This window comes from Notechis scutatus, chromosome 2 (assembly GCF_049901735.1).
Source record: "Notechis scutatus isolate UNSWTSFEM ecotype Mainland chromosome 2, rNotScu1.2, whole genome shotgun sequence".
NCBI classification, from domain to species: Eukaryota; Metazoa; Chordata; class Lepidosauria; order Squamata; family Elapidae; genus Notechis; species Notechis scutatus.
This window is the reverse complement of record NC_142010.1, coordinates 117,133,812-117,148,242: the sequence shown is the minus strand read 5'-3', so window position 1 is coordinate 117,148,242 and position 14,431 is coordinate 117,133,812. Positions and strand designations below refer to the sequence as shown.

Genomic DNA, 14,431 nt, shown 5'->3' with positions numbered 1-14,431 from the left:
CACTCCCTACCCCCTCTACTTCTACTCACCCTCTTCCTTTGCCAGAACAACCTTCTGTTTCTAGGCGCAGTTCTCCCGCTAGAACTATCCAGACCGCTTGGCCTGAAGCTACCTTCACACCAACCGCTGCAGGTTTGCGCCCAGAAGACCCGGCCTCATCCATTATCCCGGACAGCATTAGAGAATGGATGCAGATGGCTATCAAGCAAGGAATAGCAGAGGGCATGCAACAATTGTCCAGATCTGGATCCCAAACGGTGGCACCTGAGGCCGAGTCGATGTCCAGAAGATCTCTCTCCAGGCCGCCGTCACATCACGGTCAGGTGGAGGCCCCCTTCCTGGAAGGGGGGGTGAGTCAGGAAGAGGAAGAAATAGGGTTTGAATCCTTCAGGGAAGAGGAAGGTTCAGACAGGGGGTCGGTCCAGTATTCAGAGCCATTCTCCGAGGTAGACCCCATGGAAGGAGAAATGTCCGAGGACGAGGGCATTTCCCCTGACCAGCCAGTACACGTAGGCTTATTTAAGCCACACTTGTTTAAGTCCTTGTTATTCAAGACAAAGAATGTTTCGGGCCTGATTCCCCAGACTTCTCCTGAACCAGCACCGCGATCCCGGGGACCAGAAGACTTAGTTTTCAGTCAGCCGGTCATCGAAACCGAGGTCGCTCCAACTCCCCCGATGTTTTCTGATTTGGTCGCTAGGCAATGAGCCTCTGCCGCCCACCTCCCGCTCCTCCAGTCTAGACAAGAGGTTGTTCAATCTCGATTCAGAGTTTTCCAACATGCTGAACACCCGGAGGTAGACGATCCAATAGTGCGGTTAGCGTCCTCATCCAACCCCACGGACGCTTTAGAAGCGCTTAAGCTGGAGGATAAGCGGGCCGAGATGGCCTTACGGCGAGCGCATCAGTCGGATGCTTGGGCCATCAGGTCGGCCACAACCGTATCGTTCTTCACCCGGGCTTCTATCAGGTGGCTCAGGCAGTTAAGACAGCATGTCCCCCTTCAAACACTAGGGCTCATCAGGACATTGCAAAGCTAACGGCTGCAGCGGAGTTCGCGGCCGATGCTACTTTTCATTCTGTAAAGTTTTCCGCTAGAGCCATCTCCTCACACGTCTCTGCACGTAGATTACTGTGGCTTCGGCACTGGCAGGCCGATGTCAAGAACAAGGCCAAATTAGCCTCAGCTCCCTTGTCAGGAGAAATTGTTTGGCCCTGCACTTGATCCGTTGTTGGTGGAGAGCCGAAATAAGAAGAAATTCCTTCCATCTCTTTTTCGGAGACAGGAGTCTAGAGGATCTCAGTCCTTTCGGAGGGGCTCCTTTCGATCTTCCTTTCCACCGGCCTTCACCCCCAGATATCAGGGCTCCCCAATGTTCCGGTCGTCCCTATCAGGACCGGAACGACTCCGGGATAGGAATAGATGGGGAGGCTCCTACAGGAGGCCCTTCCGGGCGCTGGGAATAAAGCTCCCCGCCGTCCCAGGTAGATCTTCAATTTCTTATCCCATTGGCGGTCGCCTTAAGTACTTTACCGACCAGTGGGACTTATCCACGTCTGATGTCTGGGTTAGAGATACTGTTAGGTTTGGTCTCTCCCTTCAGTTTCAATCACCTCCCCGAACACTTTATGGTTTCTCCCCTTTCCAGGGACCCGTCTAAGCGGGCTCTCATGGCGTCCGCTGTCACTCATCTTTTAGACATCAAGGCCATCCAGTCTGTACCCTTGTCACAGCGGGGAAGAGGGTTTTATTCCCTCCTTTTCCTGGTCCCGAAGCATTCCGGGGGATGGAGACCCATTTTAGATCTAAAAAGGCTCAACCGCTATCTGGTTCATCACAAATTCAAAATGCACACACTCCAGTCTATCTTACAGGGTACTAGGAAGGAGACTGGCTCACTTCCATCGATCTCTCTGAGGCTTATCTACATGTTCCTATTCATCCATCTTATTACAAGTATCTGAGATTTTGTTATAACAATCAACATTTTCAGTATGTAGCCCTTCCCTTCGGTCTTGCCTCGGCCCCGAGGACCTTTACCAAGGTGTTGGCGGCTCTGGCAGCACACCTGAGACATTTCCTATTCGCATCCACTGCTACCTCGACGACATCCTTATTCTGTCTCCTACCCGACAGCAGGCTGAGAGTGACACTAAGATTACCCTCTCAGTGCTTCAGGCCCATGGATTTCGTTAACCGGGAAAAGAGCCAGCTTACTCCCTCCACCCGTATAGCGCATCTAGGGGCCGTTATTGATTCGGTTCAAGAGAGGGTATTTCTTTCACAGGAAAGATTCACCAGTATACAAAAAGCTATCAGGACGATCAGGCAAAATAAAAGGGCTTCGTTACTAAACCTATCCAAGCTGCTTGGAAAGTTGGTCTCCTGTATTTCAATTATTCCCTGGGCACGTTTACATTCCAGATCTCTGCAGTGGTTCCTTCTGCCTTACCAATGCTCCGGAAGGAGCAACTCAAGGCTCGTGGTGAAGATCCCCCAAGAGTTCTCGCCGCTCCTCTGGTGGACAAGGCCGTCTACCAATCGAGGTCATCTCTTCAAGGAGCCTCAGAGGGCCACTCTCACAACAGACGCCAGCCTTTACGGCTGGGAGCTCACATGCAGTCATTTTCAGCCCAGGGAACTTGGTCAGTAGCCGAGCGACGCTGCAGCATCAACTGGCTGGAGTTACATGCCGTGTATCTGGCCCTACGTGCCTTCCTCCCTCAGATACGAGGCCGTCACATTCTGGTTTTAACAGACAACACTACCACCAAAGCCCACATCAACCGCCAAGGGGGCACTCATTCCATTCGTCTCATGAGAGAGGCCGAGCGCATTTGTCGACGGGCAGAAAGACATCTCTTATCCATCAGGGCGGAACACATCTCGGGGTCTCGAACATCCAAGTAGACTGGCTGAGCAGGGCCAAGCTGGACCAATCAGAATGGCGCCTACACCCCTCCTTATTCAGGGAGGCGACAGCGAGGTTCGGTCAGCCCGTGGTGGACCTGTTCGCGTCTCCCCTCAATGCCCAGACACCGAGGTTCTTTTCGTTATCCTGCCGACGGCGCAGAGAATCACGATGCCCTGCGTTGCCCTTGGCCCACCGGGCTTCTATACGCCTTTCCACCCCTCCCGTTGATACCCAGGGTGATTCAGAAGTTGATCATCGAACAAGCGGAGGTCCTCCTGATAGCCCGTTTTGGCCCAGGAGGCCGTGGTTTGCGGATCTGCGCAATCTGTCAGTGGCCCCACCGTGGAGGATTCCCCTTGACAGGATCTCTCTATCCCAGGGCCCTCTTCAGCACCCGGACCCGCAGTGGCTTCAGCTAGCCGTCTGGAGGTTGAGCGGGAAAGATTAAAGGAGGAGGGTTTGTCGGATCAGGTCATCACTACCATTTTGGCAGCAAGACGGCCTTCGACTACGCGCATTTATGACGCCACCTGGAATATTTTTTGTCAGTGGTGCCGTAAGTCATACGTGAATCCGCTCTCACCTTCGATCGCCCAGATCCTCGCCTTCCCACAAGCTGGGCTAGATAGGGGTCTCTCCCCAACACTCTGAGAAGGCAGGTCGCAGCCCTGGCAACGGTGATTTCTAGCAGTTCTTCTGGTTCACTCGCACCACCCTCGCATAAGGTCTTTCCTTAGAGGGGCTTCCAATATTCGCCCTCCAGTAATTCACAGGTACCCTACCTGGGACCTTAATAAAGTTCTGATGGCATTAACTAAACCTCCTTTCGAGCCTCTCAGGGAGGCGTCACTCCAGTTCCTCACACTCAAAGTAGTGTTTTTGGTGGCAATAACATCAGCAAGAAGGATATCTGAAATAGCAGCTCTATCCGTGAGAAAAGATTTATGCGTCTTCCACGCTGATCGGGTGGTTCTGAGGCCAGACCCGCCTTTATGCCTAAAATCAACTCGGCCTTCCACAGATCTTAGGAATTAATCCTACCTAATTTTTGCCCCAAGCCTTTTCGAGAAAGGGAAAGGCAGTGGCACACTCTTGATGTGCGAAGGGCTCTTCGTATTTACATCCACCGTACTCAATCAATCAGAAAATCTGAATCCTTATTCCTGTCCTTCCAGCCAAAGTCGCTGGGTTGCAAGGTTTCCCCGTCTACTGTTGGTCGTTGGATTAGGGCCACTATATCCAGGGCCTATTTAGCACAGGCTCTTCCTGTCCCTAGTGGCATTACCGCTCACTCTACAAGGAGTGCGGCCACCTCTGCTGCCTGGGCTACTCAGGCGTCAATTCAGGACATATGTCGAGCAGCTACCTGGTCTTCTCCATCTCCATTCATACGTCACTATAAAGTCGATGTTTTCGCCTCAGCTGAGGCTTCCTTTGGCAGGCGAGTCCTTCAACAGGTGGCAAAGGAGCCAGAGGTGATTCCGGACCAGACGGAGTCCCTCCCGTAGGACAAGCCAGGCTTTGGTATGTCCCATTATCTGGATGCTCGCAGCAGCTCAGCGGAGAATGGGCGTTGGTACCTACCTGATACGCCCGTTCGCCGAGCTGCGTGAGAGCATCCAGCCCCACCCTATTTGGTCCGTCTGGGGGTGGAATCCCGTTTCGGCCAATGATGTTTATAGTTTCAGAGTTGAGTCTTGTAATATAGTTGACACGAGGGGATAGTTGCTGTCTTCGTCTTCGTAAAACTGGGGAACGCGTGGAGATGTCACGTGGAGGAGGAGGAGCGTTCCTTCAATCATAGCTCAGCCTGACAGAGCGAAGACTAGAGCACCTCCCATTATCTGGATGCTCTACGCAGCTCGACGAGAACGGGCGTATCAGGTAGGTACCAACGCCCATTTACCAGTGCTTGTATGAGAAAAATGGGGGTTAATATTGTACAATCCAAATCAATGGCCGGTTTAATACCTTGAAGGAAAATCAGTAAAACATGCAGAAAATTCAGAAAAGCTCATGTCATAAGCCTTAGTGAACACTTGTCAGGTACAAGAGGTTACCTAAAGTTGTAAATAGGAATTTTGTTATGGAGACTTGACTTTAATGTTGAGGGTTTTTTTACCAACTTTTAGTAGGGCGAGTGACCATAAAGGTCAGACAGCTTCTTAGATCATCCCAACCAAAGTACTTCATTTGAATGAAGAGAGGGGATTGATGTATCTTTCTGTTGTTACCTATTCATTGCATCTATTCTAATTTGTGTATGTGTGTGATTTTGCTTTTTGTTTTCCCTGGGCAGACCTTACTCTCTGAATTAGGTGCTTGACTGAAGCTGATAGAGAATGGAAACATTTCCTTGGCAATGTCTCTGGGAAGACTCCTCCGTCGTGCCTCTTCCAAAGCATCTGATCTCCTGACCTTAAATGCCAGCAGCAGCTGTGGTGGTTCATCTTCCATCTTGGATGGAGAGATTATCTATTCCAAGAACAATGTTTGTGTCCACCCCCCTGAGATGCTGCAAGGTGTTGTGGAACATCATCCAGGTGAGGATGGCTAGCAAACATCAACAAGTCTCTTTAGGACTGTGTGTGTAGCAGAATCTCTGAAGCCCTTTTCAGGCATCTAATGCTTATAGAGGGAACTGAGGCAGGCACTTCAGCCCTACCCTGCTCCTCTCTGGTCTCCCTTTGTTATCAGCAATATTCGAGACTGGTGTTAATGTATCACACTAAATATGTTGATGTTCTCTTAGGGATTGGAGTACTGTACCGAGGTCAGTAGGGTTGCGACTCCTTTTCAAGCCTTCCCTGTCAGCATGGACTGTTAGGAATGAAGTGTAACATCCCTTCCCTCCGTACTTACTTAAAATTCTTGAAGCTTTAGCTATTTCCTTAAGTTTCCCTTACTACCTTTTTCACCTCTCACCCTGTATACCTTCAGCTGGTATCTCCTTTGTTTATGGATCCAGGGGAAGTGGCTAAATCTTGCCAGCAAGATAGTGTGTCTCAGCTAATCCTTGTCTGAGTTTACAGTGTAAAATATTTCCTTCCCTTGGGTTTTTTTTAGCTTGAGGATGAGGTGGCATGTGCTATATTAGAACTTCTAAAATGGGAACCTCGTTTTAGGATTAAAGTATATTAAGTAGATCCAGAATTAGATTTTGAAATGTTTGTTTTGCTTTTATAAGCTTTAACACAGAGAAAAATCTTCTCAGCCAGCAAGCAGCATTATGTGATTTTGCAAATATCAGAAAAATACAAATGAATTTTAAATTTATTTTGACTCATTTATATACCTAAGAACCAACCATGTCCTTTACAGAGGGACTCTGGATGGTGTACAATAAAATTTATGCCTGCATTGCACTGTTCACTTTGCAATATTATGCAAACGGAAGGGGGGGGAAAGGCATTTTTTATAATTAAAAACATAATTTAAAATTAATTAAATGTTTTTAATTGAATAAGTAAAAAAATAATGTGGGATTTGAACTCACAGTCTCTTGCATTCTAACCCAGTGCATGTGTGACGTTTAGTATTCACCCCATTTGTTTCCATGTCAGTGGCTGCCTTTTTTAGCAGGCATATAAATTCAAAGCATGATGATTATTCCTATTGCATATAGTTTAGTGGCGCTATCCCTATGATACAGATCAGCAGCAATAGAAGCATCTACTCTAAGGTCTAATTTCATTTATGAAAAGTCTTGTATTAGTAAAATATTAGTGTTTTATATTGGTTGTGCATCACTTGTGCCTAGTTTTGTGTAGAAAGTAGGTAGAATTTGAAACGAATTCACATTTTTCATGTATCCCTTTGAATATGACATACAAGTAGTTCACAAGTTAGTTGAGTTTAGTGACTGTTAGAACTGAAGGGACTTAAGAATTGTCCTCAGAGTACTTATTTATTTATTTGATTGATTTATTGATTTCTGTAGCCACCCATTCTCAACAAAGTTCTGGCTGCTGCAATGCTCCTTACAGTCATGTGAACAGATTTAGGTGCTTGGCAACCAGCTCACACTTCCGGCCAGTCACATGATCACTATTACTGCTATTACTCACACTTCCGGCCAGTCACATGATCACTATTACTGCTAGCTCCTGCCAGCTTCATAGAAACAAAATTAATGGAAAAGCCAGCACAGAAGGTTGCAAATCATTAGATAAGTCTTCTCCCAGCTCCGTTGTCCTGACTGTGCACATACACACTCCATATCCTCTTTTCTTGGCCTCCCTGTTGTTCTTGCACACATGAACCCCTCCCATCTTTCCCCAGCTTCTCTGCATCCACACACATGCACTTCACACTTGCACTTCACACACATGCATTTCACACTTTCTTTTCTCAGTTTCCCTCTGCTTGCACAGACACATATTGTGACCTTTTCCCCTGTTCTCCCTGCACTTGCACACACTTATGTACCCCACGTTCTTTTTCCCCAGGCCTCCCTGTGCTCACACACATTCATGTATGCACCCAGTGCCTTCTTTCCCAGCCTTCCTGGGTTCATGGTGCAGCGCATTGTCCTACAACTTGCGCATAATTTGTTCCAGACCATCCAGGGCCTCCCTCTTTCATGATAGCCTCCCCTCCCATGACAGCCCTCTGTGCTCCTGACTGGGGGACACCCTCCATTTCCTGCTTAATGACCTTGGGACAACTTGGACTGCCTGGATTCTTTTTGCTCAGTGATACGGTCACTTGATGTTGCATTTTACGAGCGTTTTACTTAGCAATAAGTAAAATAGTTTGAGGACTGTATTTTTTTTAAGATTTTGATTACCTTTATAGCACTTGGCTTTGCTTCAAAGCAAATGCAAGCAGCTTTTTGTGTTCAGAGGCCATTCTCTATTATTATTAATCAGTTTCTGAGTGTTGCTGGACAGGACAACCTCATTCACAGAAGCCAACATTTTGGCCTTCTTTGGCCTAAGTCACTAAAAAGTACGCAAGTGATGAAACTTGCATTGCAAATCAGACTGCCTTTGACAGCCCAACAAGGAAGACCAGACCAAGAAACCAATGATTATATAGGTCAATAATTATATACTTATATAGGTCTTTTATTGTAATAGCTCTAGTTAACAGAAGTTTGAAATGTGCTTCTCCTCCCTCCCTTTCTGTGAATTAAGCTTGTTTTCTCGAGTTATTTCCTTGGCCTGGGCTCAAAACCGGCTTATCTGACCATTGCCTTGGTAGCAGGTCTCTCTACTGGCCATTCTCTGCACTGTCTATAGACTTCTATATCCTTGCAAATGAAATGATATAAATATAAAGGGGCAAAGGTTGAGTCATGACATCAGAGTGCACATTTCACTTTGAAGTCATTGTGGTTAAGTTTGGATAGTGTTGGGACAGACTGAATTTTAAGAAAAAACATTAGGGTGTATGGCAGCATATTAGATTTTTATTTTAGTTCTTACTTTCTTTTTTAAAAAAAACTCTCAAAAAGAATATTACGGGTAGTCGACTTATAACCACAATTGAGCCCAAACTTTCTGCTGCTAAGCAAGATATTTGTTAAGTGAGTTTTGTCCCATTTTACAACCTTCCTTGCCATAGTTGGTAAGTGAATCACTGCAGTTGTTAAGTTAGTAACATGGTTGTTAAGTGAATCTGGCTTCCCCATTGACTTTGCATATCAGAAAGTCACAAAAGGTGATCACATAATCTTGGGACATTACTTAAATATGAGCCAGTTACCAAACATCTAAATTTTGATCATGTGACCATGGGGATGCTGCAGTGGTCATAAGTGTGAAGAATGGTCATAGTTCACTTTTTTCAGTGCTGTTGTAACTTTGAATGGGCACAAACAAATGGCTGTAAGTCAAGGATTATCTGTCTTTATTAGAAAGAAGGCTTAAAGATATTATGTATATTTCAGTAAGAAGAATTGGAAGCAAGAAATTGTTTTATATTGCCAAGAGATACCCTGTGGATTTCAAGGAAAAGACTCTTCTCTACCTCTGTGGAGCAAGACGTCGACCCTCAAAATAAGAAAGAGTCAGTCTTTAGAAATGGAACAGCTCGGAAATGGGGTGAAACAGCTCCATCGCAGCAATTAGAACAGCTTGAGAAAGCACACAGTGTCATCCTTATTCCCAACAATATTAGCTATTTCATTGATTTTAACAAGATTGCTGTGATTTTTCATCTTATAGAAGAAACACATTACTTGTTTTTTACAGGGCTAATTTTCAACTAATGAACGGAAGGGAAAAAAATTCAATAAAAGTTCTAGTCACACAGAGATAAGATAGAGAGAAGTTGTGAATTAATACATGGTATTTGCATCCTAAATACCTAGGTTGCACTTGATCGCAAAGGAGTTGCTCAAAGTAGCCAACAGCTTAAGGAAAAAACATTAAGATCAGTAGAATCGTGTGTACAACAATTTAAAGCAGCGGGAGAAACAACAGTTGTTCTGTGTTTATTTGGATAATAAGAAACATATCATGAGGAATCTGTCAGTCAAAATATTGATGTAGGACATCTTCAGGGATGCTCTTATATGAGGAGGGAAAACTTGTAGCCAGTCACTTGCTAGAAAGGAAAGGAATAGCCGTGTTTGCACATCATGTGAAGTCCAGAAAGCTGAGGGTTGACTGTAAGTCTAAGTCCCTGTCTTCTTTTGCAGGCTACTTGTGCTTGTACATGGAGAAGGATGAGCTGCTTGGAACCACGCTTATCCTGGCCTGGGTCCCCAACTCCCGTATTCAGAGGCAGGATGAAGAGGCTCTCCGTTACATCACGCCCGAGAGCTCCCCTGTCCGCAAGGCTCCCCGCAAGCGCAACCGACACACTCAGGGTTTTGGCATCCCTATGCAGGCTTCTTCTGTTGAACAGAAGCAAGCTGAGACCCCAAAAGATGAGGAGGACATTTTGACTGTGTCACAGCTGGTGAGGGATGTGGCTCATGTCAGCCCCCCTTCGGAAGAAGGGGACAAATTGTCCCACAGCTGCTCGGCCACATGCAACATCCACAGCTCCACTCAGCCTGTTCACAGTGACTCAGGAATTTTATCGACAATCAGTTCTCAGGATGAACAGAACCGATTAGAGGAGTCCGTAGAGGAAGGGCTGGAGGGCCATTTGGAGACAGGAGAAGACGAAGGCTCTTTGGAGTTGTCCGCCGATGATGTTAGCAAAGATAGCACGTTTGACTCGGATTCAGATGCCTTCTCTTCTCCATTCTGCCTCTCACCCATAAGCGAAGCACTTGTGGAAAATGTTAGCTCTATGTTCCTGGTTAATGAAAACCGGTGAGTTGACATTCATGTGCTACTCAAACAGAGCCCAATTCAAAACAAAATGGGTAAGCCCCACAAATGTAAGTCACCCGATTCTAGAATCATTTGCTCTGTGTTACATGCAGAGAGGTATCAACAGTGGCTTTCATTAGAGCAAGTACAGCATGCTTACCCAGATGTAAATTCTGTTGAGCTCATTGAGATTTACCTCATAAAAGGATTATAAGATTGCCATGGAAATCTGTCTTAAGAATTCTACAGAGAGATCAAAGGACTGAATCAACTTGTCATTCAACTTAGTGATTCCTTTAATGCAGTAGACAGAAGATCAAATACTGTCAGGGGTGCTGTCAACTTACTTGTTTTGTGATGTCTGTTTCAATGAAAATACAATTCCAGACATTGTCTGAAGGTGCTCTGCTTACTTACTACAACAATTATTATTTAAATATGTATTTCATATATTTTCATAGCAAATATACTTAATTGATTAAAAAAAAAGTTTATTTAGAAGAGCTAGAAGACCTTGCTTTTCGCCCAAAACTTTGGCAAGGGAAAGTGAAACTTTTTTGCTTCAGCATATTTGCCATCTTTTATCTATCTTTTATGTTTGGTGATTTTATTGGAATTTCTATGATTTTTGTGAATCACCCAGAACTGTTGATGTTCAGTGGCATACAGATTTAATAAATTATTATTGTGTACATAGAAATATGAATTTGCAGTTAGTTTTGGCCTTCATATGCATCGTCATTCCCAAGAACCTAGAATGTAGTATCAGTGTAGTATATGCATGAATCTTTGCAGTGTGGTCTTTTGTAATTGACAGAATTTTCATCAACTCACATCAATTTCATTTAAGTGCTGTCCAAGATCTTATTATGTGCCGATTACAACTGAGACCATCAGCCTGGTTTTTGCCATAATCTTTCATTTCAATTTTCAGGTCTTGATATTTTCTGATCTCCTCCAAATCTTTATCTTCTGCTCTATGTCCTGATATTGCCACATCAATTATCCATACTTCCTTCTTTTCGATCATGATTAAATCTGGTGCGTTATAAACCAAGACCTTAAGTTTGGAAATTTAACCTATTTATTTTCAGCTATTTTTTTTCAACTCTATGTTCCCACCAATTTTTCATTATTGCCACATGATAATTTTACAGATGTTCCAGTGAAATATTTTGATGACTGTTATGTCATTGTTTATACATAGTTTATGTGATATTCTTGTATGAGCTAAGCTAAGATCCACTGTTTCTTCCGCCTGTTTGCATAATCTGCATTTTAAATCATTTGATGATTTTTCAATTCTGGCTCTGATTGTATTAAATTGAATAACTTGCTCTTGAGCAGCCAAAACCAAGCCTTCAATTTATTTTTCAATGTTCCAGTTGTTAGCTATTGCCAGGTTTTATCTTTATCCACCTTCTTCCTGATCTTTTGCAGAAATTCACCATGAACAGATAGTCCTCAATTTATGACTGATTTTTTAATTACTGTTCAGAAGTACAATGGCCTTGGAAAGGATGCTTTATGATCCATAAAGCATTTTAGGTATGTCGTAAAATGTTGAGCTACCCCACAACCACATGATTGCAATCTGGTTGCTTGACAACCTATATCAGGGGTCCCCAACCACCGGGCCCCAGACCGGTACCGGTCCGTGGATCATTTTGTCCCGGGCCGCCTACTTTGCTTGGGCGCCGCCATCTTGTTTCGACGGCGCTTGAGAAAGTGCTTCTGGGTGAGCTTGTCGGTCGTCAGTTGGATGGAAAGCGGCGTTTGGGTGCTGAAGGAATCCTCGCGCCTTAGTTTCGTCGAAGGGGGGGCAGCTTCGAACGAAGAGCCGTCCCGATGGCGGTGGAGTCTCGCGTTACTCAGGAGATTAAGAAAGAGCCCGAAAAGCCCATCGACCACGAGAAGGTACAAAGGAGGAGTTGAAGGTGGCAGGGAGAAGTGGGGGACGGCTGGCTGGCCGGTCGCTCGGCTCGCCTTGCCTTGGTCGTGCGTGCTGATGCCGGTACCGGTCCGTGGATCATTTTGTGATGCCAGTACCGGGCCGTGGTACAAAAAAGGTTGGGGACCACTGACCTATATGAACTTACAAACAGTTGCCAAGCACCCCTTTGATATCACGATGTTCCCCATAAAGTCATGGAGAAACCAGTAGAGAAAGTTGCAAGCTGCTGCCACCTGCCATAGAGCTGAGATTCCCTCCTGGCAGGCCCTTCTTGGAGAATGAAATGGTCCCTGTCAGGAGGGAATCTCAGCTGTGTGTGGAGCTGTGATTTGTCATCCCCCAGCCCCACAAGAAACCAAAACAGCTGCCTCCAGAGGAAAGGGGGACTTCTCCATCAGGCTGCAGAAAGGAAGCTTGGATGAGCCGCGCTTCTGCAGCTCCTGACACCTGGAGAGGACAGGAACTCCGAAGGGTTTCAGATTCTGAAGATCCCAGCTCTCTGTTCCCGCGGCCTGCCAGAGTAGTTCTCTTCCCCACACCGAGGGGAGACAAACTCCTCTGGCAGCTGCAGAAAGGAAGCTCAAATCTTCATGATCCAAGCTTCATTGCACTAGTCCACTGTAGGAGTTCCCTGCTGTGCATGGAGCTGAGGGGAAATCCTAAGGTGGGCTGCACAATATGAAGCTTGGACCCTTAAGATTGGAGGTTTGTTTCTGTACCCAGCCATAGAAGGTCCCTTGTGAAGAAGTTCCTTATGTGGATACATTTCTTACTAATCACATTTTTAACTTGTCTATGCTTGATATTATCCAACTATAAAATGCTCAAATACGCATAGGCTTCATCCTAATGGTTTGGCCATGTGGCATTTCAATTCTATTATTGTTCATGATTTTACCCAGTTTATTCCTAGTGTAGCATATTTCTCTAGGCAAAATTCCATCTCTATACCTCTGCTAAAAGTCCTTAGGATATTTGTCAATGACTGGATTTCTGATTTTCCATAAAGCTTCAGTGTATCCATACAGTATATGCCAATGTGAGATTCTATTACCATTTTTTTTTTTTGCTGTTTGGTAGCCCAGATTTGTTTTCTTTAAAATCATTGAAAGTGGGAACATAGTAATGACTGTGCTGATAATGAGTAACCCTGGAAGATGCCTCTCCTAATGTTGAAAAGCCCACATTTTTCGTTTTCAACCCGCAAATTCGTCCTCCACTGCTTCATTATTTTTCTATAACTATTCTAATGTTTTTACTAATACTAGTTGTCTCCAGATATTTGGTGGTCTAACTATGTGGTAATGAATAAAATGCCTTTTTATAAGCAAACCAGACTATATGTAAATGGGTTTTTTGCCTTTTAACAATTCTCCAAAACCATTTTATCAATCAGAAAGTGATATTTTATTCCGCTGCTCTTCCTTTTATTTCCTTCTGTTCCACTAGAAGGATGTTCTTTTTTCTCTCTAAATAATCTTGAATGCTATTTACTGTAAATAATACCAGTACAGCAGTAATATTACTTGCTATTATACCTTTGAGTAAAGTAAACCTGGGAGGTTAGCATGTTATTGGCCTAGAGTTTCCTGGTGTTGTCCCTTTCATTGGGTCTTAAGTTATTCTGGTTTATTGCACAGTTAGCCAGATATTTAGACTGGATTTTGCATTTTCATCCACCTACTGAATCCTTCCCAAGGACCTGGGATTAAGCAGATGTCGCTGTTCGATGGCGTTAAGGGCATGGTTGCAGAATCTAAGCTGACTTTTGCAGTTGACTAATGGTGATTTTGCTAACGGTGATAATATTCAAATGATGCTCCAGTTGTTTGGGGATTGTACCCAAAGCATCTATTGGCACTGTCTTTGCTTTCTTTTGTCACACTTGTTCTACTTCTATTTGCAGATCTTTATATTTTGTGATTTCCCCCCCCAGTGCTTTCTCTTTCTATTCTGCTGTCTTCAGGTATTGCTATGTCCACTATCCAGGCATTTTTGTCTTCGTTATCAACAAATTGTTAAGTCTGGAGTGTATGGGACAGGTGCTTGTCTGTTGAATTTGAAAGTCCCAGAGCATTTTAGCTTCTTCATTTTCCATTACTTTCGATATTTTATGGTCCTCCCATTATTATTATTAGCTTCTATATGCTGTCTGGATTCCTTTGTGACTATAAGCAACTATTATTTCAGGTTGGAGAAATTTCTGTTCTATGGTCCAACCTAACTTTTATGAATAAAATATAACCACTATAGTTCATCGCCCTGCATATATTTTTATGATTCATTTTGCT

At 44.5% G+C, this 14,431-nt stretch overlaps 1 protein-coding gene across 4 annotated transcripts in view; it reads left to right on the top strand.

Moving 5' to 3' along the window:
* TBC1D16 (TBC1 domain family member 16) overlaps positions 1 to 14,431 on the top strand; it is an 81,682-nt gene that overhangs the window by 19,094 nt on the left and 48,157 nt on the right. For all 4 annotated transcript variants that reach the window (XR_015747694.1, XM_026667273.2, XM_026667272.2 and 1 more), the window contains exons 2-3: positions 5,215 to 5,458; positions 9,562 to 10,186. Coding sequence is in view for 3 of the 4 variants with exons in the window: in XM_026667273.2 (XP_026523058.2) it covers positions 5,278 to 5,458; positions 9,562 to 10,186 (806 nt within the window). In the remaining variant the exon portion in view is untranslated. The remainder of the gene's footprint in view (positions 1 to 5,214; positions 5,459 to 9,561; positions 10,187 to 14,431) is intronic.